The sequence below is a fragment of the Ranitomeya variabilis genome, chromosome 3, assembly GCF_051348905.1.
Source record: "Ranitomeya variabilis isolate aRanVar5 chromosome 3, aRanVar5.hap1, whole genome shotgun sequence".
In the NCBI taxonomy this organism is placed as follows: Eukaryota; Metazoa; Chordata; class Amphibia; order Anura; family Dendrobatidae; genus Ranitomeya; species Ranitomeya variabilis.
Genome location: NC_135234.1, coordinates 410693306 through 410720020, shown reverse-complemented (window position 1 = coordinate 410720020; position 26715 = coordinate 410693306). Strand labels below are relative to the sequence as shown.

The window sequence follows — 26715 nt, the reverse complement described above, 5'->3', positions numbered from 1 at the left end:
CGCTACTGGTGCCTTTGGTTTAGCCAGCTTTGGGGCAGTGTCTCTGTGCTTTTTCACATTAAAAAAATACCACCCAAGATGTCTGGTGTACGTAACACGATGACTGGGGTAAAGGTCCCTGTGCGGGTGTCCTTCCCAGAGGTGGGACTCCACGTCCCTTCTATTGACAAAGACCTCCGCATACAGGCCTGGCTCTTAAATGAAACCCCAACCTTTCTTTAGTTTGAAGGCTACCACTTTGCCCTGCTTCAGCGGGGCCTGGTTTGTCTGGCGGTCCTTGCGGGCCTGGGCCTTAGCACATAGGTCCCTCTCGTCAAAGGCTTTGCGCTGGGCCTGGTACTCCTCCTCTTAGCCTCCCATTTACAGGTAAGTTGTTGGTATTCCTCCCAGCTTAGAACCTCTAGGACCTCTCCTTCCTTTTCTGCCCCAGGGAACCCCATAAGATCTGTCCCAGGGTTCACCCAATGGCAGGGCTGCCACTAGAAATTTCGGGGCCCCATACTGGCAAATTTTTCGGGGCCCCCTTGAGACTCCGCCCAGGCTAGACACCAGCCACGCCTCCACGCTCCACCCCTCGAACTGTCCACAGTCCCACCGCTCTCTCTTGGAAAAACTCCACTTCTCATCTATCACACCTTAACAGTTCCCATCACCAGATCACACATATAGCCGGCAGCTTTTGTTTTAGCCAAAAGATTTTTTAAGCCGCCACCATGACACGGTAGACACTTTTGGCTGGGCCCTACTCTGCTGTAACCTATTAAATATTTGTTAAAATATGCAATACAATTTAGGAATATTTTTATTTATTTTTCAATTTTTAAAATGACCAATAATATCACATACAAGGAACAAATACCGCTACACCATGTCAAGACCACATATTACCGCCACAGTGATCGAATAACATCACATACAAGGAACAAATACCACAACACAGTGACCAGACACCATATTATTACCACATAGTGACCAAATAGCACATAAAAGGGACAAATACCACCGCACCATGACCAGACCACATATTACCACCAGTGACCGAATAATATCACATGCAAAGAACAAATACCACAGCACCATGACCAGACCACATATTACCACCACAAAGTGACCGAATACTACAATACTGATCAGTAATAAAAAAACACAATACCATCACCATAAGTGCCATTATACACAGGAGATCTGTACTTAGTATGCAGTGTCTGTGTACAGGTAATACAGTGATCACTGGTGATATACACAGGAGCTCTGTATATAATATATAGGTAATACAGTGATCACTGGTGACTTTATACACTGGACCTTTGTATATAGTATACAGTGTATAGTGTCAGTGTATAGGTAACACACTGACTCACCAGTGACGTCTCTAGGTGAAGTCCTTCAACTTTCATCCAGCACAGACCGCTGTCACTTCTTCCAGCCAGGACTTGTCTCTGCAGAAAATAACATAGTTATCTCAAGCTCCGCTTGCAGAACACATTACTTAATTTTTCCCAACTTCTACATTACACCACATGAAGAAAAAAAGGCGACATAGTATCACTCTACACAGTAACAGGATCGCCCCATTTAAAGCAGTATACTCAAAAAATAAAATAAATACGTCACTACAGTAATAATATCCCTTAATTAGAACCTATGGTAATAATAACCCCCATCCTGGCCCCCGTGTGTCTCATTCCTGGCTCCAGCCATGTGTTCTCGCATCCTGCCCTCATGAGTATCCATTCTGCCCCATATGATCTCCCCACCCTGCCCCATATGATCACCCCATATGATCTCCCCATCCTGCCCCATATGATCTCCCCATCCTGCCCCATCTGTCTCCATCGTATCCATCCTGCCCCATGATCCTGCACGATCTGTCTCCAATCGTTCCCCATGTCTTTCATTCTGCCCGTGTCTCCAATCATGCCCCCGTGTCTTTCATTCTGTTCCGTGTCTCCAATCATGCCCGTATCTCCATTCTGCCCCCAGTGTCTCCAGCATTTCTGCCCTCAGTGTCTCCAGCATTTCTGCCCCCAGTGTCCTCAGCATTCTGCCCCCGTGTGTCCAGCATCTCTGCCCCAGTGTCTCCAGCATTTCTACCCCAGCGTGTCCAGCATCTCTGCCCCAGCGTGTCCAGCATCTCTGCCCCAGCGTGTCCAGCATCTCTGCCCCAGCGTGTCCAGCATCTCTGCCCCAGCGTGTCCAGCATCTCTGCCCCAGCGTGTCCAGCATCTCTGCCCCCTATGTCCAGCATCCTGTTCGTGATGCCAAAATGAGTCGCCCGCCAGGGCTGTGAGGTACCCGGTACCAGGTCCGGTGTTCACAGAGGGATGGCACGGTGGTGACCCAGTATGTGGCCCTGGGCGCCCATGTAAAAGGGGAAATTGAATAAAGTTTATGTTCGTGACGCCACCTGTGGTATTCGATCAGTGGGGACCGACACTGCTTTAAGGGGTCCTCTGAGGTGATGTTATGGCAGCTAGATGGTATAACTTCCCACAGGTAAAGTATATCCCCAGGGCTCCCGGTGTGTAGATGGAAGATGGTGAATGATGCAGTAAAGAACGAGGACACAGGTTTGCAGTCTCTACCTGGTTTACTGAAGACTTCAGGCAGCCACAGTCCAGGATACCAGATCACAGGGCAGGCAGTGTCCGGCCGGCTTGGAAGCGAATCCAGAGTCCCCTTTACCAGGTGGAGTTAAAAGCCTTCCTCTAGCATGGTGGTGTTGTAGTCCCTTACTGCCTATGGCTTCAGATAAGGTCAGAAAAATAGCAAAAAAGGCAGAGATGCTTACCTGCCTAGGCCTCCAAACAAATGCACTATCAGGACGCAGTGGACCCATGTGGTTAAGATAGCGGCAACATAGGTGCAGAAATACTGATGAGGCAGCCACTCACAGCCTACCAAATTAATGGAGGGGGTGGCTGCTTGGCATATGACTGCACATCAGAGACTTGTATGTGGCGCTGTTCACACAATGGGAATGCACAGCATCCAGGTTAACAGCCTATTAGTGACACCCTTCTATTAGCTCAGGCGGGCTGCCCAGCGCTATTAAGATGCATCCCATGTGAACAGACACCACAGTTTACAAGACAAAATGAGCCCAACTGCACCCCGAAAAAATGCAAAAAGCACATTTAAAAAAATATGTGAGGTATTACACTACACAGCCCCTTCAGACCTTCTGACGCTCTATGTCGGTCTGCTCTCTTCTGTCTCTCTGACAATCTGACCTTTCTTTCCCTCCAAACCACAATATATATAGGGGAGTCACCTATAAATAGGATCAAAAGCTCTCCCTTGTGGCCTGGAGTGTGAACATGTTGCGTGCATTGTGATTACCTGATAAAAGATATACTACATCGCTTCCAAATGTAACATCACCTACCCCGTGAGGAAAGCAATGTTACTGTGATGACCAGGACCCTGGGGCGCCACAGGTGCATTATACAATATAGAGTAGGCCTATGGGGAGTGCATTATACTATATGAAGGCCTATGGGGAGTGTATTGTACTATATGGATGCCTATGGGGAGTGCATTATACTATATGGAGGCTTATGGGGAGTGCATTATACTACATTTAGGACTATTTGGTTATACTATATAGAGGCTATCTAGGGGGCCATCATACAGTGTGGAGATTAGTGATGGGGCCATCATACAGTGTTAGAGCCATAAACAGTTTGGGGGCTACTAAGGGGTCAGTATACCTTGTGGGTGGTACTATACAGTGAGGGGGCATTATACTGTGCATAAGAGCATCATACTGTGTATAGGGGAGCTGTACAGGGGGAGACTTGGGACATTATTGTAAAGTGGGCACTTATTGTTATAGGGGAACTCAGATTACTGCGACTATCAAAGGGGCACACAGGGCATTATTACTTTCTAGGGGCAAAATATGGGCACTTTTTTCTAGGGCACTTGTACTCAGCATAACTATATTATAGAGGGTTGCTTTAGAATTTAGAAGGCACAGAGAACCACACAGCAGGTGCAGTAATAAGCACACATACGGCAGCAGCGGCTCAGCAGGATGAAGAATTTGTGCAGGTTGGGAATAGATGGTGACGTGCTGAAAATATGAGAAGTGAAATATGTCTTTGTTGTATTCTCTGCAGATGAGTCCTGGCTGGAAGAAGTTGTCATGTCGGTCTGGGCCAGATGGAAAAGACGGGGATAGCGATCGTCTCCATCAGAAAGAACATCAGCAGTAAGTCATTATCTGTAACTGTGCAGTGATCTCTTATATGTTCTGCAGAGCTGGTATTTACCACTAACCATATGGCGGTAATAGCCATGTTGGTCTTTATATAGAGATTATTTTCAGCAACAGCGCGGTCATCTGCTGAGGTTCTCCTCCACTATTAGGGTGTATCACAGAGTTGTAATCAAGGTTACCTGGTTAGGGGCCCACTCAGAAGTTTCGCCCACCTTGAACCAAAACCCTAGCTACGCCTCTGCTTCACATGCCAGCATTTTCCTGACAGGTTCTCTTTAAGCGTCCATGCCTACGATCAGGAACTGTGCTTCTATTTGACGCTGTGTAAACTCACCGGGTTTACGAACCGCAGCGTGTCAATTTCTTGACTAGTGTCTCCGCAACAGAAGTTTCCACAATAGAATGTATATATGTTGTGTTTTTCTCACTTTTTTTCTGTGCAGTTTTGTCACAAAACCTGAAAAATTTCCTAGTACCAGAAAAGTCAATGACATTCCTGAATTCTCATGCACACGTTGCTTATTTTTCCCTTGCAGATTTAAATCTGCTGCATGTTTAATTCTTTCAGTGTTTTTGCTGCACATTTCACCCATAATAATGAGTGGGGAAAAATCTGCAACAAAAACATGTGCAAAAAAACACAAAAAAAGTGCATATTTTACACTGCATTTTTCCTGCCAAGAGATGCAATAATTCCTGCAGCAAATACTTAACGTGTGCACATATCATTATTGTTAATGGCCATGTGGTTGTGAAATGGCTGTAAGCAATTTGTTCTTGGTCATTCCCTTTCATCAGTTTAATGATTTCATGATGTGATTGATGAAATGTGCACCAATTGCTAAATTTAACTCTACCTAAAAGCCTAATAACCCCCACCCAATTACCACATAGAGGACCGTTCACTGGAATTTTTACATTTTACAACCAATTGTTGAAAGGAAAATTAGCATCTTTATTTTCAGGGGGCATAACCTTAAAATGGAGTGGTACAGAAAAAATAGAAACATTTCCAGAATCAGTGAATCACCGCCAATTGGAGGAGGCACTGAGTTTAAAGAAAAAAAATTTGTGAAAGGTCTTGTTTAACCAGTTCAATACTATGCCTTTTTCCCCGCCTTTCCTGACTAGGCACATTTTTGTTTTTTTCCCCTAAATGCAACAAAAAAGGGTTGTATCATTTTATCAATTTTGAATATTCAAATAATTTTTGCATCCTTTTTTTTGTGATACATTGGGCCTTATTTTCATTTCTTTTTTTTTTTTAAATAGCGTTTGGTGTGTGTGGTAAAATAATGAAACTCTTGTTTTGTTTTTAACATACTTACTTTTTTTTTATGACCACAAAGGCCAACTGAAATTAATTTTTAAGTTCGGTCCCTTTTTCAAAATAAATTATTTTTATATATCGGACATGTTTTTTTTTTCCCTGGGCTGGTAATGGCAATTTGGATTGGCCTTTGCTTTTATTTTTTTCTTGCTTTTCATTTTTCATTTATTCTACAGATGTCCCCAATAAGGTCATAATAGACCTCCGGGGAGCATTTAAAAATGTAAATACTTTTTTAATCTGATTTTCTTTGTAACTGGGGCTGGTATATTAGTGACAACTACAGGGGAAACTCAGCCCCCTGGCTGCACAGCAGAACTGAGTACGTTTCTTAGGAGCCAGCAGCTCTTGCTTCTTCTGTACACCCAACATGCCATCTATGTGCTGAAAGCGCTCTGGCGGTGCCTGAACCTGAAACTGCTCCGCCAGTATCTGAATCTGTAAGGGCTTTGGCGGTGCCTGAATCTGAAGCCACTCTGACTGTACCTGAGCCTGAAACCGCACCAGTGATACCTGAGCCAGAACCCAAACCAGTGTCTGCTCTGTCCTGTGACCCAGAATCCGTGTTGTCTGTACTGGTTCCGACATCCTTTCTACCTTTGCTTCGGAATCCTGTCATACCAGTGACTCCATGTTCCAATGCGCCTTTGCACTCGTTATATCAAAAGATGTATCGCCAGTGTGATCAGCAGAAAAAAATTCTGTTCCATCTGTGAACAGTTAATACCTATTTGAAAGGTATGAGGTCAGCTGCTTCATCCTCTCCGGCCCAAGTCGCAGCAACTGCGGGAGTATATACTCCTGGAGCTATTACTCAAATGTCTGCTGCACCACGTTACAACGGGGATCATGGGCTCCTAAATTAGTGCAGGCTGCATTATGAACTATTTGCCCATCAGTTGCCCTCTGTTTCTAATGTCCCACCTAACAGTAGAGGCCTTAGCATGGCTCAACTCCTTGTGGGAGAGAGGGGACCCTGTGACCTGGGATCTGCAGGCCGTCTTGGTGGCTATCCGGAAGGTCTTCAATGAGCCAAGTCATATGTCTTGTGCTACATCTTCACTTCTCAGACTGCATCAGTGAGGTATGTTTGTAAGCCAGTATGCCATCCTGTTCCGCACACTGTTCCGAACTTGGTTGGAATGATAAAGCATTCATAGCTGACTTCTGGGAGGGATTGTCCGGAAGGACTAAAGATTACCTGGCTGGTCCAGACATCCCTGCTACTCAAGACGATCTAATTTCCCTGGCAATCTGGATCAATCTTAGGTTCCAGGAATGGACCAGAGGTGACACGTGAGAGGAAACTATCACATCTGGCTCCATCCTTCCGGAGACTCCTTGTTCTCCAGCCTTCGGAGACAGCTGTCTTCTCTAAACCCATGCAGGTCAATCATGTTAGTCTGGCTGAGCACCAGCTGGAACACCATCATGCCAAGGGATTGTGCTACTTCTGCAGTAGCGCAGAACATTTAATTAATTCCTGTCCTGAGAGGTCTGAAAAACTGCAAAGCCTAGGGCCTGGAGGACATGTTATCCTAGGTGAGAATAATTCCTCTCCACTGTTGACTCTGACTGTATCCGTTTCATGTGAAGGATCCCAGTTCGTCAAGACCACCTACCTCAACTCTCAAAATTTCTTGCAGCAAGTTGTGGATCAGTATCAGATTCCCATCTGGGGCCTCTAGAGTCCTTTGCTAGTCTTCTTCTTTGAGGGAAATTTCCTAGCTGATGTTGTTCAAGTTGTTACTGAGCAGGTGGAACGCCAGATAGGAATGCTGTATACAGAGAAGTTCTCTTTCTATGTGCTGCCTGGTCTACTTCATCCAGTTCTCTTGAGTCTTCCATGGTACAAACTCATGAGCCCGTTCTGGACTGGAGATCTGGTGAGGTGATTTGTTGGGGACAGTTGTGTCACGAGAGGTGTCTTGTCCCTGTATGTCCAGTTCGGCCGCTTGTGACGCCATATTTTTACGTTACCTCTATAATGAATGGGCAATTGTTCCAGAACCCGGCTCCTAGGATCCTCACCGCATCGAGGATGTATTATGGACACCGGTGTGAAGATGGACCCAGAGATGGTATCATTAATTCTCAAGTGGCCGGCTGACAAAAACATCAAGGCAGAGGTGCTTTACAGGTTTTTCTTATCCACCGACCTGGAGGAAGAATCCCAACTTGTCTTCAATTCTTCCAAGATGGTGGCTGGTTTTGCCGTGCAGAGAGAGACTTGGGAATTCAAGGATCCTGGTACTATTCCCGCTTTGGTCTGCTCTGAGGATGTCTTGGTGATGAAGAGGGTGAGAGAGAAAATCAGTGACGCCACTGATCTTATTGAGGTAAAGTTTTGGAGTCAGATGCACACCTCTTAATGAATCATTTGTGCCTGATATGTGGCGTGCCACAGACCACAAACCTTCAGTCCCCAGTTTGAGTAAGATTTCTGGCATAAGGAAATCATGGCATCATTAATCTGATGAGCTGTGGCATCATAGCCCCCTCCGATCCTGCATCACTCTTCCTCTGTCCCACCCTAGATCCAATCATTTTCAGTGGAGTTTTGAAGAACTGGCTTGAATGTCTAATGGGCGGGGTGGCCAGGACCATATGCAATGGAGATGAATGAGGGATACCAACGTTCAAAAATAAACTATTCCTTACAACTTGATAATATGTATATACATGAGATAGCAGGTACAACACTTTAAGAATGATTCTTCTGCACAATCCAGAGGCAGGAACTTTACAGTTACCCGTGACAGCATGTCACTTCGTTACATTTTACGTGAGTCTAGTAAACTATTATGGGAACTTCCATATTTCCCTGTGAAGACCGTACGTGTTGAAGTGTGTTGCTATGGCCCCTCACAGCTAGTCTCGACTTCAGGTTGATTTGTGAGGACCTTGGTACTTGTGAGGTGTCTTGGTACAACCTCTCGCTACTGCTCTTAAAGTCCATTCGTTGAGGTCCACATGCTCCTTGTTGTACCACTGCATCTCCAGTTCTCTACAATAGAACATGTGTCCCAGCAAGGCCATATTCTCCTTTATGACCCTCAGGCTTGGCTACACTCTGGGTTCTTATCTAGTATACTAAGGGTACTGTCACACAGTGGCACTTTGGTCGCTACGACGGCACGATCTGTGATGTTGCAGCGTCGCTTGATTATCGCTCCAGCGTCGTATACTGCAGTCACACGTTGCAATACACGGCGCTGGAGCGATAATTTCATGACTTATTTGCGATGTAGAAGCCATTGGTTACTGTGCGCACATCGTATACAACCTTTGTCACACGATGCAATCATGCCGCCACAGCGGGACACTTGACGACGAAAGAAAGTTTCAAACGATCTGCTACGACGTACGATTCTCAGCGGGGTCCCTGATCGCAGTAGCGTGTCAGACACAACGATATCGTATGGATATCGCTGGAACGTCACGGATCGTGCCGTCGTAGCGACCAAAGTGCCACTGTGTGACAGTACCCTAAGACATGCTTGCTTGATAGATAAGAAATCTTTCCTTCCACTGAGTCCTTGCTTTGGACCCCGTTGCCTAAGTTCAGGACTCTTGCTGCCACTTAGTTCTTAGAATATGCTATCCGATATGGCTTCCCTTCTTGGCACAGAAACACGTGCTTCCATGCAGGACTCCGAGCAACAAGATCATAGGTCTTTACTTCTCAAATACTTCTAACAACAGTAGACTGCATTCCATTGTGCCCACATAACTCCTCCCATCCTGGACTGGTCCCAATAGCTAAACATGTTTGCAAATAACCCACTGTTACAGAACACACTTCAGATCAACATTTAAACCAAGACAATGCATTATATAACCATAAGACCGTCAAGGGGGTGTGGGCATCTTCTCCATTCATTTACAAATACACCAAATGTTGTGACTTTTCAAATTATGAAATTACTTTAATGAATTTGGGCCTTTGTAAAAGGAAATTTAAAAGCAAAAGAATCGAAAATTTTACATTGCAATGGGAATATTGGTGGCAATATTCTGCATATGACGCATACTCTGCACTTAATAAACCTTCAACTTCCCTGCCATCCACTGTAACTGCACAATTTGTGTAAAATCTCATAGAACTGAAATAAATTACATATTTTAACGCTATGTGAGAATGATGCCCACTTCTGATGTATGTATTTTTGGTTAATGTGCCATCAGGATGCAAAATCTTCTCCTAATTATGTTATAACTTTTTCTGTATTTTGAAATGACTCCAGATGTATTGTGACCCAGATGTATTGAGTATACACAATCACAGGTAGACACTAAATAAAGAATATAGTTTTTATGGTTGAAATGGAACTTTGCAGAAAAAAAAGAATAAAAAACATTTGGAGGTGAGAAAAGGGTTAAGAATTTTTTTTTAATGATTCACACTATGAGCAGTGCAGAAACAAGTGAGTTTCCTGTGACTGTTCCCAGCCTGCTGTTGATTAGCAATGCTGCTTTCACATGGACTCCTCCTGCCCAGGGAGGTGCCTGGATCCATGTAATCAGTAATTGTGTGGCTGCATAGCCCAGAACAGAGAACTCTCATGCACAACTGCATGTGTATCACAGCTGGCTGGACTACTCCTTATCTCTCTATGGAGAAGATGACCGCAGGATTATGCTGACCATTGTGTCTTTGGTAGATATGAGATGATAGATATGAACTACTGGAGTGGAAAAGTGCTCCTACAAAGGCCACTTAAAGAAATGGATCTATATTTCCAAAAAGTATAGGCGATGTGCGTAAATCATTTCTGGAGATCGGCTGGCAAAAGACATCTTTGAAGGTTGGACACATGTCTGTGTGATGGTTTTATTAATCGATTGATGCTGTTGGATGACCCATTTAAGGATGATAGCTGGAATTTGCACTCTACTTCTCATTAGTGTTTGCACTTGCATTGATTCAGGTACTGAGGATGCTGTAAGAAATGCAGAGGTAAGACTATGAAGCATCATGTGCACTACTTATTTTTGTCCTTGCTCGCTTCGTACCTAAGGCTAAACTACATTTCAACTCCTGGTAGTGTCATCTTGATGCAACCCAAAAATCCAAGTCCTAGATATCTCCTCTGCCACATTAACTATTATTAAATGCAAATGGCTGTGCAGCATTTTGTGATTTTGATGTCAAATACCCACTTTGTTTATCCTAAATGTGGAAAATGACCTACCTTAATTTATCTGACTGTGTTAAAGTATACTAGTCTGTGGGACTCTGCATTTTTCCCAGTTTTCAGGAGTAATTTACTTGTTTTTATTGATTTAGTATTTGTGTCATTCTCTATACGTTTTGCACTACTTTAACAAAATATCTTTTTTTTTTTTTTTTGCATACCTTACTATAGTTACCCTCTGGGGTAAGAAATCTGGAGGTGTTTTCAATTTGGAGTGTTTTTAAAAAAATTTAAAGTATCTGAAACTTTTGGTGCTAAAAAGTCACAAAACTAGTAAATGAAAAAAAAAGTTTTGTGCCAAATTCATGAACCACATGTGCGATTTTGAATATCTCAAATAATATCAATGAGTACCAAAGTGACTTTAATACTTCGTAAATGATGATTTGGGGCCTGTAAGATAAAAGTTCAGTTTTAATGATGTTTGGGATTAACTAGAATGAAGGCTGTGAGCCAGGCCCTCAAGTGCAGCAACAATGCCTGACTTCTCAAATGCTCTTCTCTTTTCATCCTCATCAATCCATAGAATGCACGTGTGATATTGTCGTGAGCCATGAAACACATGACAACACATTTAAAGAAGTTGTCCACTACTTGGACAACTTCTCATACCCCACGTTTGGCCCCGCTAAAATAAAAAAGCCTATACTCACCTCCCGAGTCAGCGTAGTTCCCACGGAGTCAGCACTCACTCTCCCCGGGGCTCTCGTGCGGTTGTTGTGACATGTGGCCCAATCAGCGCTGGCATCACTGTCTTCGCCTCCTGTCAAATTGCACATGAAGATGAAGTGAGAGATCAGCTGCAGCCAGGACTTCCTCTTCATGTTCGATTTGTCTAAACACAGGGACAGTGATGCCAACGCTGATCTGGTGCCGGGGTCACACCAACCGCACGAGAGCTCTGGGACTTCGAGTGCTGACACTGCTGGAACGGCGCCAGCACGGGACGTGAGTATAGGTGTTTTTTATTTTATCTGGGCCAAAGATTTAGATAAAGAAGGGGTTGTCCAAGAAGTGGACAATACTTTTAATACTATATCTTTGATCAGCAGAGTCCGCATCTCTGTAGTACGCTTTTTTTCTCCTGACTATAGATACTGAAAAAGTGGTCAACAGGGAGTTCCTGGAGGTGACTCTAAACAAAAATTAATCTGCACCCTCGGATGAGGGATTAGATAATAGCCCTCTATTACAACACACAGTGAGGGATAGTGGTTCTTTATTGGCTCCTTTTTCAGTCCATAATGGGACTATACAGAGCTGTTCATTACCTCCATTCCTTTATATTTTGGTCATGAAATCCCCAGGAAATGTTCTTAAGAAAAGGGTCTGGATTACGTGGGTGGAGAACAGGAATTATCACTGATTTTTATCTTCTATTTTATCTCTGTTTTCCAAATATGAGTCTTCCAGTATCCTAAAAGAGTTGAATTCAGTAGGGTCAGTAACTTACAGATAAATGTTTAAAAATCTAAGAACCTAAACATCATCCTTACCAAATAGAGAGATCCAACACCTTCAATTTACATTCCCTTCTAGATGGCAGTGGTCTTTTATTAAATACATAGGGGTTAAAAATACCAGCAGATCATAAGAAGATTTTATATCTTAACTGCAAAACCTTTGCCATCCACCCTAGAGGCTGACCTAAAAAAAAATCAATATCCCAAAATGGACTCTCTGCCTAACATACTAATCACATTTCAGACAATATCCATTAACCTCCCTTAAATCATATTTCAGACAATACCCACTGACCTTACTAAATCAAATTTTGCCAAACTACGTAAAAAGATCATGTAATTTGTATGGATAGGCATTACACCACATCTAAGATATTCCTTGCTAACATGTTCTAAGTTGAATGGAGGCATTGCTCTCCCCAATTTTTCACTTTACTATAAAGTAACTATACTCATATACAGCTCTGTTCCGCTCCAACTTCACTATCATCGCTCAAAAATATGGGTTTAAATTAAGTGACTGGATACAACCAGGGTAAAATAAAAATTATCCAAATTTAACCCCCACCTCTTCCAAACCACTTCTTACCTTGGGATAGACTTGCGAAACACCTGGACCTGATTTCCTCCTTGGGAGTAGTGTTGACACATCTATTAGAAAATTTGTGGTTGGGTACAGCTGGGAATTCCTTTCCTTATGCCCAGTGATAGAGATATGATGCTACCTTCTCGGTGTAAAGCCTATGATGGATATAATGGGAGATTTGTGCCCGACCTTGGAAGGCCTAGATGTCGTACTTACAACTACACAGCCTTCTTAAATTTTCGGCCCCAGATCTGATCCTCTTGGCTTCATATGACATTTGAGAAGATGTGTGTAGACTCTGAACCAAGAACATATACTGTGTGTTTGGCCTATTATATGCTTACTAGATGGTAGCCCGATTCTAACGCATCAGGTATTCTAGAATATGTATGTAGTTTATTTATGAAGATTTTAGAATTTTTACATTGAATACACAGGATTCGGCTGGCCGCGATGAATTAGCGAAGCGTGGATCAAATCCCGCGCCAATTTGCGGCTGGACTGCGCCTGTCGCTGATTTGTTCGCAGCCGGCCACGTAGTATATAGCACAGCCACGTAGTACATAGCACAGCCACGTAGTATATAGCACAGCGGAGTATATAGCACAGCCCACGGAGTGTATAGCACAGCCACGTAGTATATAATACAGCCAACGGAGCATATAGCACAGCCACGTAGTATATAGCACAGCCCACGGAGTGTATAACAGCCCACATAGCATATAACACAGCTCACGTAGTATATAACAGCCCACGCATGCAGTGTATAACACAGCCCACGTAGTGTATAACACAGCCCACATAATGTATAACACAGGCCACGTAGTATATAACAGCCCACGTAGTGTATAACAGCCCACATAGTATATAGCACAGCCACGTAGTATATAGCACAGCCACGTAGTATATAACAGCCCACGTAGTATATAGCACAGCCCACATAGTATATAGCACAGCCCACGTAGTATATAACACATAGCAAATAGATCAATGGCTGCACTCAAAATTTACTGTGCTAAGGCAAGGAAATGTGTAATACATGAAATGTGAATAGCATAATGGCTTGTGAAATTTATGAAAAAACACATGAAATTCTTAGCACAAGATTTGGCCAAAAGTTGTGAGCCCATCCACCAAATGTCAAGGTAATCTCAAAACGGATGGGTACCTGAGCTGACTGCCTAGTGTCAACACTTACCTATGGCTAATAACATGGTAAAGCCTGCTTTTATAGGAAGCTCAGAACCAACTGTGGCAGCGGGCGGGGCGTTCAAGTCAGAAAAAATAGTACATAGTAAATATAAGAAAACTGAACAACAATAGTCTGAACTGGTGCATAACCAGCACAGTAAATTTTGAGTGCAGCCATTGATCTATTTGCTATATGACTTTTCTGGTTATGCACCAGTTCAGACTATATTGTAGTATATAGCACAGCCACGTAGTATATTGCACAGCCCATGTAGTATAGCACAGCCCATGTAGTGTATATAGCACAGCCGACGTAGTATATTGCACAGCCACATAGTATATTGCACAGCCACATAGTATATTGCACAGCCACGTAATATATTGCACAGCCCACGTAGTATATTGCACAGCCCATGTATATTGGACAGGCCACGTAGTGTATAACACAGCCACGTAATATATTGCACAGCCCACGTAGTATATTGCACAGCCCACGTAGTATATTGCACAGCCCACGTAGTATATTGCACAGCCCATGTAGTATATTGCACAGCCCACGTAGTATATTGCACAGCCCACGTAGTATATTGCACAGCCCACGTAGTATATTGCACAGCCCATGTAGTATATAGCACCGCCCACGTAGTATATAGCACAGCCCAAGTAGTTCATTGCACAGCCCACGTAGTATATTGCACAGCCCACGTAGTATATTGCACAGCCCACATAGTATATTGCACAGCCCTCGTAGTATATAGCAATGTGGGCATCATATCCCTGTTTAAAAAAAAAGAATTAAAATGAAAAATAGTTATATACTCACCTTCCGTTGGCCCCCGGATCCAGGCGAAGCGTTTACCGATGCTCCTCGCGCTCCGGTCCCAAGAGTGCATTGCGGTCTCGCGAGATGATGATGTAGCGGTCTCGCAATGCATGGAGCGGTCACCGGAGCGTCACGAGGAGTGGGAAAGGCCTGTTTTGGATCCGAGTGGCCGACGGGGGGTGAGTATATAACGATTTTTTAATTTTTTTTATTATTTTTAACATTAGATCTTTTTACTATTGATGCTGCATAGGCAGCATCAATAGTAAAAAGTTGGTCACACAGGGTTAATAGCAGCGTTAACGGACTGCGTTACACCGCGGCATAATGCAGTCCGTTAACGCTGCCATTAACCCCTTGTGAGTGCTGACTGCGGGGAGTATGGAGCGGGCACTGACTGCGGGGAGTAAGGAGCAGCCATTTTGCCGCCGGACTGTGCCAGTCGCCGATTGATCGTGGCTGTTTTGCCGCGACCAATCAGCGACTTGGGATTTCCGTGACAGACAGAAAGAAAGACAGACAGAAAGACGGAAGTGACCCTTAGACAATTGTATAGTAGATTTCTGGGATGGAAGAGGAGGGCCTAAACTCAACTAAACTGTTCAGATGTGGGATAAAGAACTGTGCTGGGCACTTCTGCATCAAATTTGGGACAAATTATTTGTATTAACATAAATTATCAGTTTTCTGACAGCTACAAGATCTCAAATTTTAGCTCCTCTCATAGTGGAACATAACTCCTGCAAAACTACATAAAATTTTCCCCTAAACCTCACCCATGTGTTGATGTGCCTCAGCCCCAAGCTCGATGCTATACATTTGGTGAAGTTGTCCTGTATTTCTTTTATGGCAGAAAATCTCTTCATTGTATAATGTGTTATGTCACACTAACTTCCAAATAATTCCTGATATTGTCTTGCTTTTCATATTCATCAGACCTATTTGACCCATTTCTAAAATTAAAACTGAGACACTTTGTTTCTGCAAGATGTCACATTATTTCCAAACTATGGAAATTATAACCCCCTACCAGGTTGCTATGAGTTAAGGCACTAAGTATCATTAGTCACTTGGAGGAGATTAAAGGGCACCTGTCACCCCGTTTTTTCCGTATGAGATAAAAATCCTGTTAAATAGGGCCTGAGCTGTGCATTACAATAGTGTATTTTGTGGACCCCGATTCCCCACCTATGCTGCCAAAATACGTTACCAAAGTAGCCGTTTTCGCCTGTCAATCAGGCTTGTCTGGTCAAAAGGGCGTGGTGTCTTCCCCCAGATCTTGCTTAGTTTTCCGTTGGTGGCGTAGTGGTTTGCGCATGCCCAAGGTCCCGAATCCACTGCACAGGGGAGTGAAAACAGCGCGATGTGCGTTATTTCCCTGTTGATCGGTGGGGGCGGCCATCTTCCTTTGGCCGCGCGTGCGCAGAAGCGGCACTCTGCTGCCCGCGGCTTCAGGAAAATGGCCGCGGGATGCCGCGCATGCGCAGATGGAGATCGCGGCGGCCATTTTCCTGAAGCAGAATTCGCATCTCGGCTTCAGGAAAATGGCCGCCGCGATCTCCATCTGCGCACGCGCGGCATCCCGCGGCCATTTTCCTGAAGCCGCGGGCAGCAGAGCGCTCCATCTGCGCACACGCGGTCAAAGGAAGATGGCCTCCCCCACCGATCAACAGGGAAATAACGCACATCGCGCTCTTTTCACTCCCCTGTGCAGTGGATTCGGGACCTTGGGCATGCGCAAACCACTACGCCACCAACGGAAAACTAAGCAAGATCTGGGGGAAGACACCACGCCCTTTTGACCAGACCAGCCTGATTGACAGGCGAAAACGGCTACTTTAGTAACGTATTTTGGCAGCATAGGTGGGGAATCGGGGTCCACAAAATACACTGTTGTAATGCACAGCTCAGGCCCTATTTAACAGTATTTTTATCTCATACGGAAAAAACGGGGTGACAGGTGCCCTTTAAAGTAGATGATGATAATTAGAAGATTTCTTTGACACTTGGTATCCCTGATTAGAGTTCAGATCCTTCACAGTCTTTTCATCCTGGCTGACCAAATAGATTAATCCCTTCGTAAACTCCCACTAAAGGCAGTTTGACAACCACGTTTTCCTGCCCTATTCCTTTCTTTCTGTTCTTGTTATGTCTGTTTCATTACTTACTTACCTATATAATTTGGTGATTTTTTTTTTTTTTAACTGAAGTGTCTTTTAAAAATTCTTGATTTTAAGTAATCCTAAGGACTTAGTGAGACATCCCTTATTTCTACACATACCTTTTATAATCTATGGTGCTATTCACATGTCCACTTTTTTTGTGTCAACATGTCCGCTTTTGAACAATTTAAAATACCCATGTAAGTTTATGGGGGCATAAAAATCATGGACTGCACACAGACAACATTTGTGTGCTGTTCATTTTTAACATTGCAATGGGTAGGACGTTTTTGCTTTTTTTTTTGCATATCAGAAAATCAAGAGGGAAATACTGATGGTAAAAACTAAGTGTGACAAAACACTGATGAAATCTGACACACAGCACTGATGAAAACCTGTCTGTTTTCATCACTAACTTTTTAAACAGGCACATTTTTTGACCTGGAACATTTGTCCATCAATGTGTCACAGGGAGATTAGGTGGGCAAGAGCTAATAACCCGGGCCCCTGCAATTTCCCTCAGACTAGGGAAATCCTGACTGACCCTCTACCTAGAGTTTACACTGATGGTGTGCATGTCTAGGCCTCGACCCTCGCCCTGTCTCCTGTTTCAACCCTAGGCTGAAACCACCGCCCACCACCCAGTGAAAAGATCATACACCAATACCCACAGTTAGAACAGACAAGTATAACGGAAAATATACACCACGCCGCAGTCACTCAGGAATACACTATAAATGCACAGGGCAAAATAAACACAAATATAGGAAGGAGTAAATAAGACAAAGGGAAATACACCACCAGCAACGATACTCCAACTACTAGCTCACCACTCCAGACCGAGATAACAATGCACAAGACAGAAGCTATAATCGGCGACGCCCAATGTTCAGGAGAACTATTTAAAGGCAATGGGCATGGCCCAGCTTCCAATCCGAGCATCAAGTAAATTAACCCCGGACCAGCTAGATAAAATCTAGCCGACGCCAATGAGCACATAGTGGTCAAAAGCGGAATTACCGCTGTCTGTCAAACGACCTGGTCTGAACAGCGTCCGACATGACAGTACCCCGCCTTCTACGAGGGACCCCAGGGCCCTCACGGCTTATAGGACCCGGCTTGTCCGGATGGCGACGGTGAAAAAACCTGACCAGCCAATCCGCATGAATGTCCGAGGCTGGTACCCAGGACCTCTCCTCAGGCCAATAACCACGCCAGTGTACCAAGTACTGTAAAGTGCGGCGCACTACACGAGAGTCAACCACCTTGGAGACTTCAAATTCCAAATTACCATCCACCAAGACTGGAGGTGGCATAGGCGCCGCGTCCACAGAACCCACCACCTTCTTTAAAAGAGACCTGTGGAACACGTTGTGTATCTTATACACCATAGGGAGCTCCAATCAGTACGCTACTGGGTTAATGACGGCGGTGACCCTAAATGGACCAATAAACCGTGGACCCAATTTAAGGGATGGTATTTTGAGTCTTATGTTTTTTGTGGATAACCACACCGTCATCCACACTCAGGTCCGGACCTGGTACACACCTACTGTCAGCCACACGTTTGTACCTAGCACCCACACTCAACAGGCGCTGTTTAACTCTCCTCCAGACTGATGACAATTGTGCTCCTAACTGGTCCTCCTCCGGAACGCCGGAAGAGCCCCTCTGACTCAAAGTACAAAACTGAGGATGTAGCCCGTAAACACAAAAAAACAGAGACTCCCCACACAACTCCTGGCGGTGATTATTGATGGCAAACTCAGCCAAAGGAAGAAAGGTAGACCACTCCTCCTGGTAATCAGAGACAAAGCAGCGTAAGTACTGTTCCAAATTTTGGTTCATACGCTCAGTCTGACCATTTGACTGAGGATGAAACGCCGAAGAATGAGACAACTTGATCCCCAGCCATGAGCAAATTGCTTTCCAAAATTTTGCCACAAACTGAGTACCCCTATCAGACACGATGTCAGACGGAACCCAATGAAGTCTGACCACCTCCTGCACAAATACCTGAGCCAGAGTCTTAGCGTTAGGCAACGAAGGCAAAGACACAAAGTGCGACATTTTTGAAAACCGATCAACAATCACCAAGATGACCGTGTTCCCAGCTGAGGAGGGCAAATCAGTGATGAAATCCATGGAGATTTCCGTCCATGGCTTACTAGGTACCTCAAGAGGAAGTAGTGTGCCAACAGGACGGGAGCGGGGCGTCTTAGCCCTAGCACACGTGGTACAAGCTGACACGTATGAGACCACGTCCTGTCGGATCTTGGACCACCAAAACCGACGTGACACCAACTCCAAGGTACCTCTAACCCCTGGGTGGCCAGCCAGGACAGCATCATGATGCTACGCCAAAACCTTTAAGCGGAGATGAAGCGGTACAAAAGATTTGTTGATGGGAAGCTCAGATGGTACCTCCTCCTGAACCTCGGCAATCTCAGCCTCAACCTCGGTAGTGAGAGCCGAAACCACAACACCCTTTTGGAGGATGGGTACTGGATCCTCCTGTGGATCTCCCCCCGGAAAACACCTGGACAGAGCATCCGCCTTAGTGTTTTTAGACCCTGGTCTGTAAGTGACAACAAAATTGAACCGCGTGAAAAACAATGCCCAGCGAGCCTGCCTGGGGGTCAGACGCTTGGCTGACTCCAAATACAGCAGATTCTTATGATCGGTAATAACAGTAACCTGATGTACCGACCCCTCCAAGAAGTGTCGCCATTCCTCAAAGGCCAACTTGATTGCCAACAACTCCCTGTTGCCGATATCGTAGTTACGTTCGGCGGACAACAGTTTCTTGGAGAAATAGGCGTATGGACGCAAATCACTCAAAGATGAGCCTTGTGATAGTACCGCCCCCACACCAACCTCAGACGCATCGACTTCCACAACAAAAGGTTTTGATACGTCTGGCTGCACAAGAGTGGGGGCTGAAACAAAACTGTTCTTAAGAAATTCAAATGCGCACACAGCAGCCTCCGGCCAAACGGAGAAATTGGTACCCTTTTTAGTCATGTCAGTTAGCGGTTTAGCAATGATGGAAAAATCCTTGATAAATTTCCTATAGTAGTTAGAAAACCCAAGGAACCGCTGAAGTGCTTTCAGGTTATCAGGCCGTTCCCAATGCAGCACCGCTTTCACCTTAGCGGCGTCCATTTTAAAACCAGAAGCAGACACAATATAACCCAAGAAAGGCAACTCTTGAACAGAAAATACACATTTCTCAAGTTTAGCATACAGCTTATTCTCTCTGAGAAGCTGTAACACCTGCCTGACATGATCTAAATGAGTATCACGGTCGCAAGAATATGAGAATGTCATCTAGGTACACGATAACGAATTTCCCCAAAACAAGCGAAAACACATCATTAATGAAATGTTGGAACACTGCAGGTGCGTTAGTCAACCCAAATGGCATCACCAAATTTTCAAAATGACCCTCGGGTATTAAAAGCCGTCTTCCACTCATCACCTTGACGGACTCTTATGAGGTTGTACGCCCCCCTGAGGTCAAGCTTGGTAAACCACTTAGCACCTGCCACCTGGTTGAACAAATCTGGTATTAGTGGCATAGGGTATGGATCACGAACCATAATCTGGTTAAATTCCCTGAAATCCAAACACGGGCGTAATCCGCCATCTTTCTTCTTCACGAAGAAGAACCCTGCTGCCACAGGCGAGGATGAAGGCCTGATGTGCCCTTTGCTCAAACTTTCAGCAATGTAATCTTTTAATGCTTGTCTCTCCGGACCGGAGATGTTAAACATCCTTGCTTTAGGCAATTTGGCCCCTGGTTTAAATCTGATAATACAGTCATAGGGGCAATGTGGCGGCAACTCTGAACAACCCTTCTCAGAGAACACATCCACAAAATCCAGAAGTGACTCTGGAACGCTTGAAGTCACAGCAGACACACATGTGGCCAGGCAATTCTCCTGGCAGAATTCACTCCACTGAATTATGTCCTGAGTTTTCCAGTCAATTACCGGGTTGTGCATAGACAACCATGGAAAACCCAAAACCACCTGAGCAGGAAGATTCCTGAGCACCTTACATGTAACCTGCTCGGAATGTAGAACCCCAATGTGGAGTTTCACCTCAGCCACAAATTCAGTAATCTCCCCCTGTGAGAGAGGAGCAGCATTGATGGTGACCACGCGGATAGGATGAGGCAGTTTTTCAATCCTAAAACCTGCTGTGCGAGCAATCTCCTCATCAATGAGATTTGTGACTGAACCACTATCCACAAACACAGTAATTGGCAGCTCACTGCCAGCGATTATAACCTTAGCAGGGAGCATGCATTGAGAAACCACCATGGAGGATATGCATAAGCTCAGATTGGTCTCCTCCACACCCTCTGAGCTTAGAAGTTTTCCGCCGTTGCGTTTTTCTTAGACAGTAGAGGACAGATGTTAATAAAATGACCAGTCTTACCGCAGTAAAAACAGGCTCCCTGCTTCCTGAGCTCAGGGGCTCGACGCTTCACATGTGACACCCCTGCGATTTGCATAGGCTCCGTGGGCTCACCTGCAGCAACCACACGTGAACCTAAACCCTCTCCCATAGGCGGTGTCTCATGCTCCCCCTGACGCAAACGGCGATCAATGCGGACAACCAGACTCATAGCGGAATCTAGAGAAGTAGGAGTCTCATACATCAGAAGGGCTTTTTTAACCCTTCCAGAAACCCCATGAATAAGCTGACTCCGCAGTGCTGGATCATTCCACTGTGTATCGATCGCCCAGCGACGAAATTCAGAACAGTAATTCTCTGCAACTCGCTCCCCCTGGCGAATAGTGCGTATCTCAGATTCTGCTAGAGCCATTCTGTCTGGCTCATCGTAAATATTTCCAAGAAAGGAAAAAAAAACTCTCCACAGAGTCAAATGCAGTAGAATCAGATGGCAAAGAAAACGCCCATGCTTGGGGATCCCCGCTTAACAATGACAACACCAGGCCCACACGCTGAGCCTCATTACCTGAGGAGATCGGGCGCATACGGAAATATAGTTTGCAAGCTTCACGAAAAGAAACAAATTTACTGCGTTCCCCAGCAAATTTTTCAGGCAAAGGAAACTTAGGCTCAGCAACTCTACCTGTCGTTCCAGCTTGCACATTAGATAATGCTAGTCCCTTTTGCTGCACTGCCCCCCTCAACTCAGTGACCTGTAGGGACAGCGCCTCCAACTGGCGGGTTATGGAAGTCATGGGATCCATGACAAAACAAAAAAAAGGAAACCCCCTTTTTTGTTTTTTTTTGTTTTAAAGGCCGATTATAATGGGAGACTAGGTGGGCAAGAGCTAATAACCCGGGCCCCTGCAATTTCCCTCAGACTAGGGAAATCCTGACTGACCCTCTACCTAAAAAATAAACACAAATATAGGAAGGAGTAAATAAGACAAAGGGAAATACACCACCAGCAACGATACTCCAACTACTAGCTCACCACTCCAGACTGAGATAACAACGCACAAGACAGAAGCTATAATCGGCGACGCCCAATGTTCAGGAGAACTATTTAAAGGCAATGGGCATGGCCCAGCTTCCAATCCGAGCATCAGGTAAATTAACCCTGGACCAGCTAGATAAAATCTAGCCGACGCCAATGAGCACATGGTCAAAAGCGGAATTACCGCTGTCTGTCGAACGACCTGGTCTGAACAGCGTCCGACATGACACAATGATTAAGCAATTTGATCACTGCTCAATTTTCATGGCGCAATCATTAGCACTGCATGTGGCTGAATGATTGTTAGTGTAATTTTTCATTGTATATCAGAGGTGTCAAACTGCATTCCTCAAGGGCCGCAAACAGGTCATGTTTTCAGGATTTCCTTGTATTGCACAGGTGATAATTTAATCACCTACACAGAATGATTCCAGTACCTTGTGGAATGCTAAGGAAATCCTGAAAACATGACCTGTTTGCGGCCCTCGAGGAATGCAGTTTGACACCCCTGTTGTATATGGTTTAATTAGACAGCACATCACTGCTTACACAGGGTTTTGTGCTGCAGAAAAACAATTATTTTGATTAATAAAAGATGTGACAAACAAGCATTTTCATTTTTGCATCTTGACCAGTGAACATTTTTTCACATAGGGCAATGGTTGAGAACAAGCAGTTGGACAAATGCTTCTTTTGAACATGTAAGATGGCATGGAATAGAATTTTAAGACTAATCTGTTTTAAGAAGATTGGTTAAATAATGTATACATATCACGAGCATTCCAAATTATTTCATGCAATACCTTTGTTAGTTTTACAGCTAAATTATTTAAGTGTAAATGTTCTGTTTATAAAGTGTCATAGTTCTTAGACTTGTGTTTTATATCAACCTTATTGAGATCAACCTACACCATAAAGGGGTTGTCTGATACCTATAAAGCCCTTTTTAAACACCTAACTTTAAGCTCTAACCACGTTTATTATTAAATTACCTACACTTTTCCCTATCCTGCTATTTACTTTACTTAGTGTGATATTTTGTTTGAGAGTAGTCTCAAATGGAATGTCACATTAGGCCGGGGCTGCACTCTCTTCTCTGCAGCATCTATCACTCCTCCTGAAATAGGACATCAATATAAAGCAGCGTTGTGGTCGTTTACAAAAGCTACTGTCACCATATTTCCCTGATGAAATACTGGTTCAGTAAGGGTATGTGCACACGTCCGGATTTCTTGCAGAAATTTCCTGAAGAAAACTGGAAATTTTCTGCAAGAAATCCGCAATTTTTTTTTTGCGTTTTTTTCCGTTTTTTTCGCGTTTTTTTTAGCATTCTGCAAGCGTAATTAGCTTGCAGAATGCTAAAGTTTACCAAGCGATGTGTAGCATCGCTTGGAAAACTGACTGACAGGTTGGTCACACTTGTCAAACATAGCGTTTGACAAGTGTGACCAACTTTTTAGTATAGATGCTGCTTTTGCAGCATCTATAGTAAAAGATAGAATGTTTAAAAATAATAAAAAAAAAAAAAAAAAATGCTTATACTCACCCGCAGACAGCTGATCTCCTCACCGGCGTCCGTTCCGTATAGATGGTGTGTGCGCGCAGGACCTTCCATGACGTCGCGGTCACGTGAGCGGTCACATGACCGGTCTCGACCGATCATAAGACGGCGACGTCATCGGCAGGTCCTTCACCGCACACCAGCTACAGGAACCGAAGCGGCAGCGTGCAGTGGAGAGGCGGGAAGACATCGAAGGTGAGTATAGGACTATTTTTTATTTTAATTCTTTTTTTTTTGACCAATTATATGGTGCCCAGTCAGTGGAGGAGAGTCTCCTCTCCTCCACCCTGGGTACCAACCGCACATAATCTGCTTACTTCCCGCATGGTGTGCACAGCCCCGTGCGGGAAGTAAGCAGATCAATGGACTCCTAGGTGTGCGGAATCCCCTGCAATTCCGCATTTTAATGAACATGTTGCTTTTTTTTCCGCGATGCGATTTTTTCGCGGAAAAAAAGGCTACATTTGCACAAAATATGCGGAATACACTGAAAATAATGGGAGGCATATGTAAGCGTTTTTTTCGAAAAAACACGAAAAAAACGTGAAAAATACTGAACGTGTGCACATGGCCTAAATGTGATCAAGTGACTACATCTTTAGTCACCGCTGTTGTCTTCACTCACTGCTGCTAACACCGCAATCTCTATTCCTAAAACAAATAGTCATCAGCTGGTGGTGATATAAGCTGTGTGAGTGATGCCAGAGCCGCCCCCTGATGACAATTGGTTTGAAGACGGTGATAGAAGCATGATAAGTGACAACAGCGCTGCCCCACAGTTTCTATCACTGCCCTCAAGCAAATCGTCATGATGATTAATTTCAGGAAAAGAGACTAAGGTAATATAAGCAATGAATATGACAACTGTGGCTTCGACTGAAGATGTGGTCACTTCTTGACCACCTTTACTGAAACAGGATGCCATCAAGGGATGGCAGTAACAGTAACTGTGGTAAGTGACGTTTTGTTTCAGGAGGTGTTTTAGACGTTGCAGAGAAGTGAGCGCAGCCCCAGCCTCCTGTGACATCTTGTGTGAAACTCCTCTCAAACGAAATGTCACAGGAAGTAAAGTAAAAAAAATCACATTTAGGAAATAGCAGTGTAGGGAATTTAAGAATAAAGCTAATTACAAAAGTGGTTAGTTCTTAAACATAGGTATTTATAAAGGTCTTCATAGTTATAGGACAATCCCTTTAACGTATTGAAGCAGAGGAAAGCAAAAACCATTGAGGCCAATGCTAATGAAAAATTACTTCCCGACTCCACATACAGCAAAACTAGACTAGTTCTCCTGAATCAACATCCCATTACAGAATCCAGCATCCATAACCTGTGATGTGGTATTTTTCAAGAAAGACATCCAGGCCCTCCTGAAGTTCTACACTCTCATAAAAGCTTTTCAATAATCAAGACATGGTGCAATTTTCTAGGAAGAGCCCTGCCATTATTGTGCACCTCTGACAAGATTATGGGGCTACAGGCAAGAATTAGCGCAAGTATAAGAGAACAATTCCTAGTGTTCTACACACTGCAGAGAATAGCTGCCTATTACCCCAAAAATACCTCCATACAGTGATACAGTATAGCAGCACAGTTGCTTCTAAATAATGTTTTCCATCAGCAGAATACGTGCAAGACGAACTGCAGCCTGAATTCTGTGCAGGCAGGACTGTAAACCCAACAGTCCCTTTGTCAGTCTTTATAAACAATGCAGACTCCTATTTTGTTTAACCTGAAATGGATATTCTGGAAAAATTGGTCTAAAAGCAATAACTAATTAAAGAAGCACTCCCATCAAAGTTTTTATCCTCTTAATATATTCCAATCACAATATTATATAGCACTGTGCACTGACAATTGCTCATTTTGCCTTTCTACCCAGGTAATTATTCTCTTTGCTGTATGTAGTGACTGCAGTCACTCATGAGTCATGCAGGGAAAATTGACCTCCTGTTTCTACACAGAACTTAGAAGGATTCAGCTAGTCCGTTTTTAATCTTTAATGATGTCATAGACTTAATAGAGAAAATAAAAATTAGCTGTCAAAGGGCAAAGTAAGCAGTTATAAGTACACAGTGTTATATAATGTGATGACTGCAATATATTAAGAGGATAAACATGTTTGATATGAGTGATTCTTTAATTGCCTTAAAAATGTAAGCCCCCAAAGTAGAAACTTCAATTCAAAGACCCTTTTCTATAAGAGGCAAGAACTTCAAATCCAGATGCTCAGTATTAGACTTCAGCTTCCATGTATATCCGAAAGACTTTATCCCTGGTTCAGCTGAAAAAATAACTTCAGTATAAGCCTAGATAAGAAAAGCATTCTGATTTTTGAAATGATATGGTATTCACTTCTCAGAGGTGTCTAGTCGGCCAATTTTCTGTCACACATATTACAGATCTCATGGGGAAGATGTTTTACATACGGGGTACGGCCTCGTTTTCTAGAAGACCAGCCAAAACTAATAGATGAGTTTGGTGTTCTCTGAAAACATAATTAACTTGATTTATGCCGGCTCCATTTATAGAAGATGATATCATAAGTCTGTATGTGGCTCCGTTAACAAGTTACCATTAGTCATTTTGTAAGCTATTCTGTACTGTACATCATATAAAATATCAGATGTTACATTATAACTTAACTGCTTCAATTTGCAGATACTTTACGAAAAAAGACATTTACGTAGTGTGCACTTTTCAAAAAGTAAATTC

At 43.9% G+C, this 26715-nt stretch overlaps 1 protein-coding gene across 2 annotated transcripts in view; it reads left to right on the top strand.

Moving 5' to 3' along the window:
* The first annotated feature begins 10056 nt into the window (after positions 1–10056).
* The window catches only part of MMP28 (matrix metallopeptidase 28), a 102740-nt gene continuing 86081 nt past the window's right edge, over positions 10057–26715 (top strand). The window contains exon 1 of one of the 2 annotated variants that reach the window (XM_077296269.1): positions 10057–10515. In XM_077296269.1, the coding sequence (XP_077152384.1) occupies positions 10414–10515 (102 nt within the window). In that variant the 5' untranslated portion in view covers positions 10057–10413. Of the gene's footprint in view, positions 10516–11552; positions 11702–26715 lie in introns of those variants that run through there. The other variant, XM_077296268.1, reaches the window with a different exon arrangement.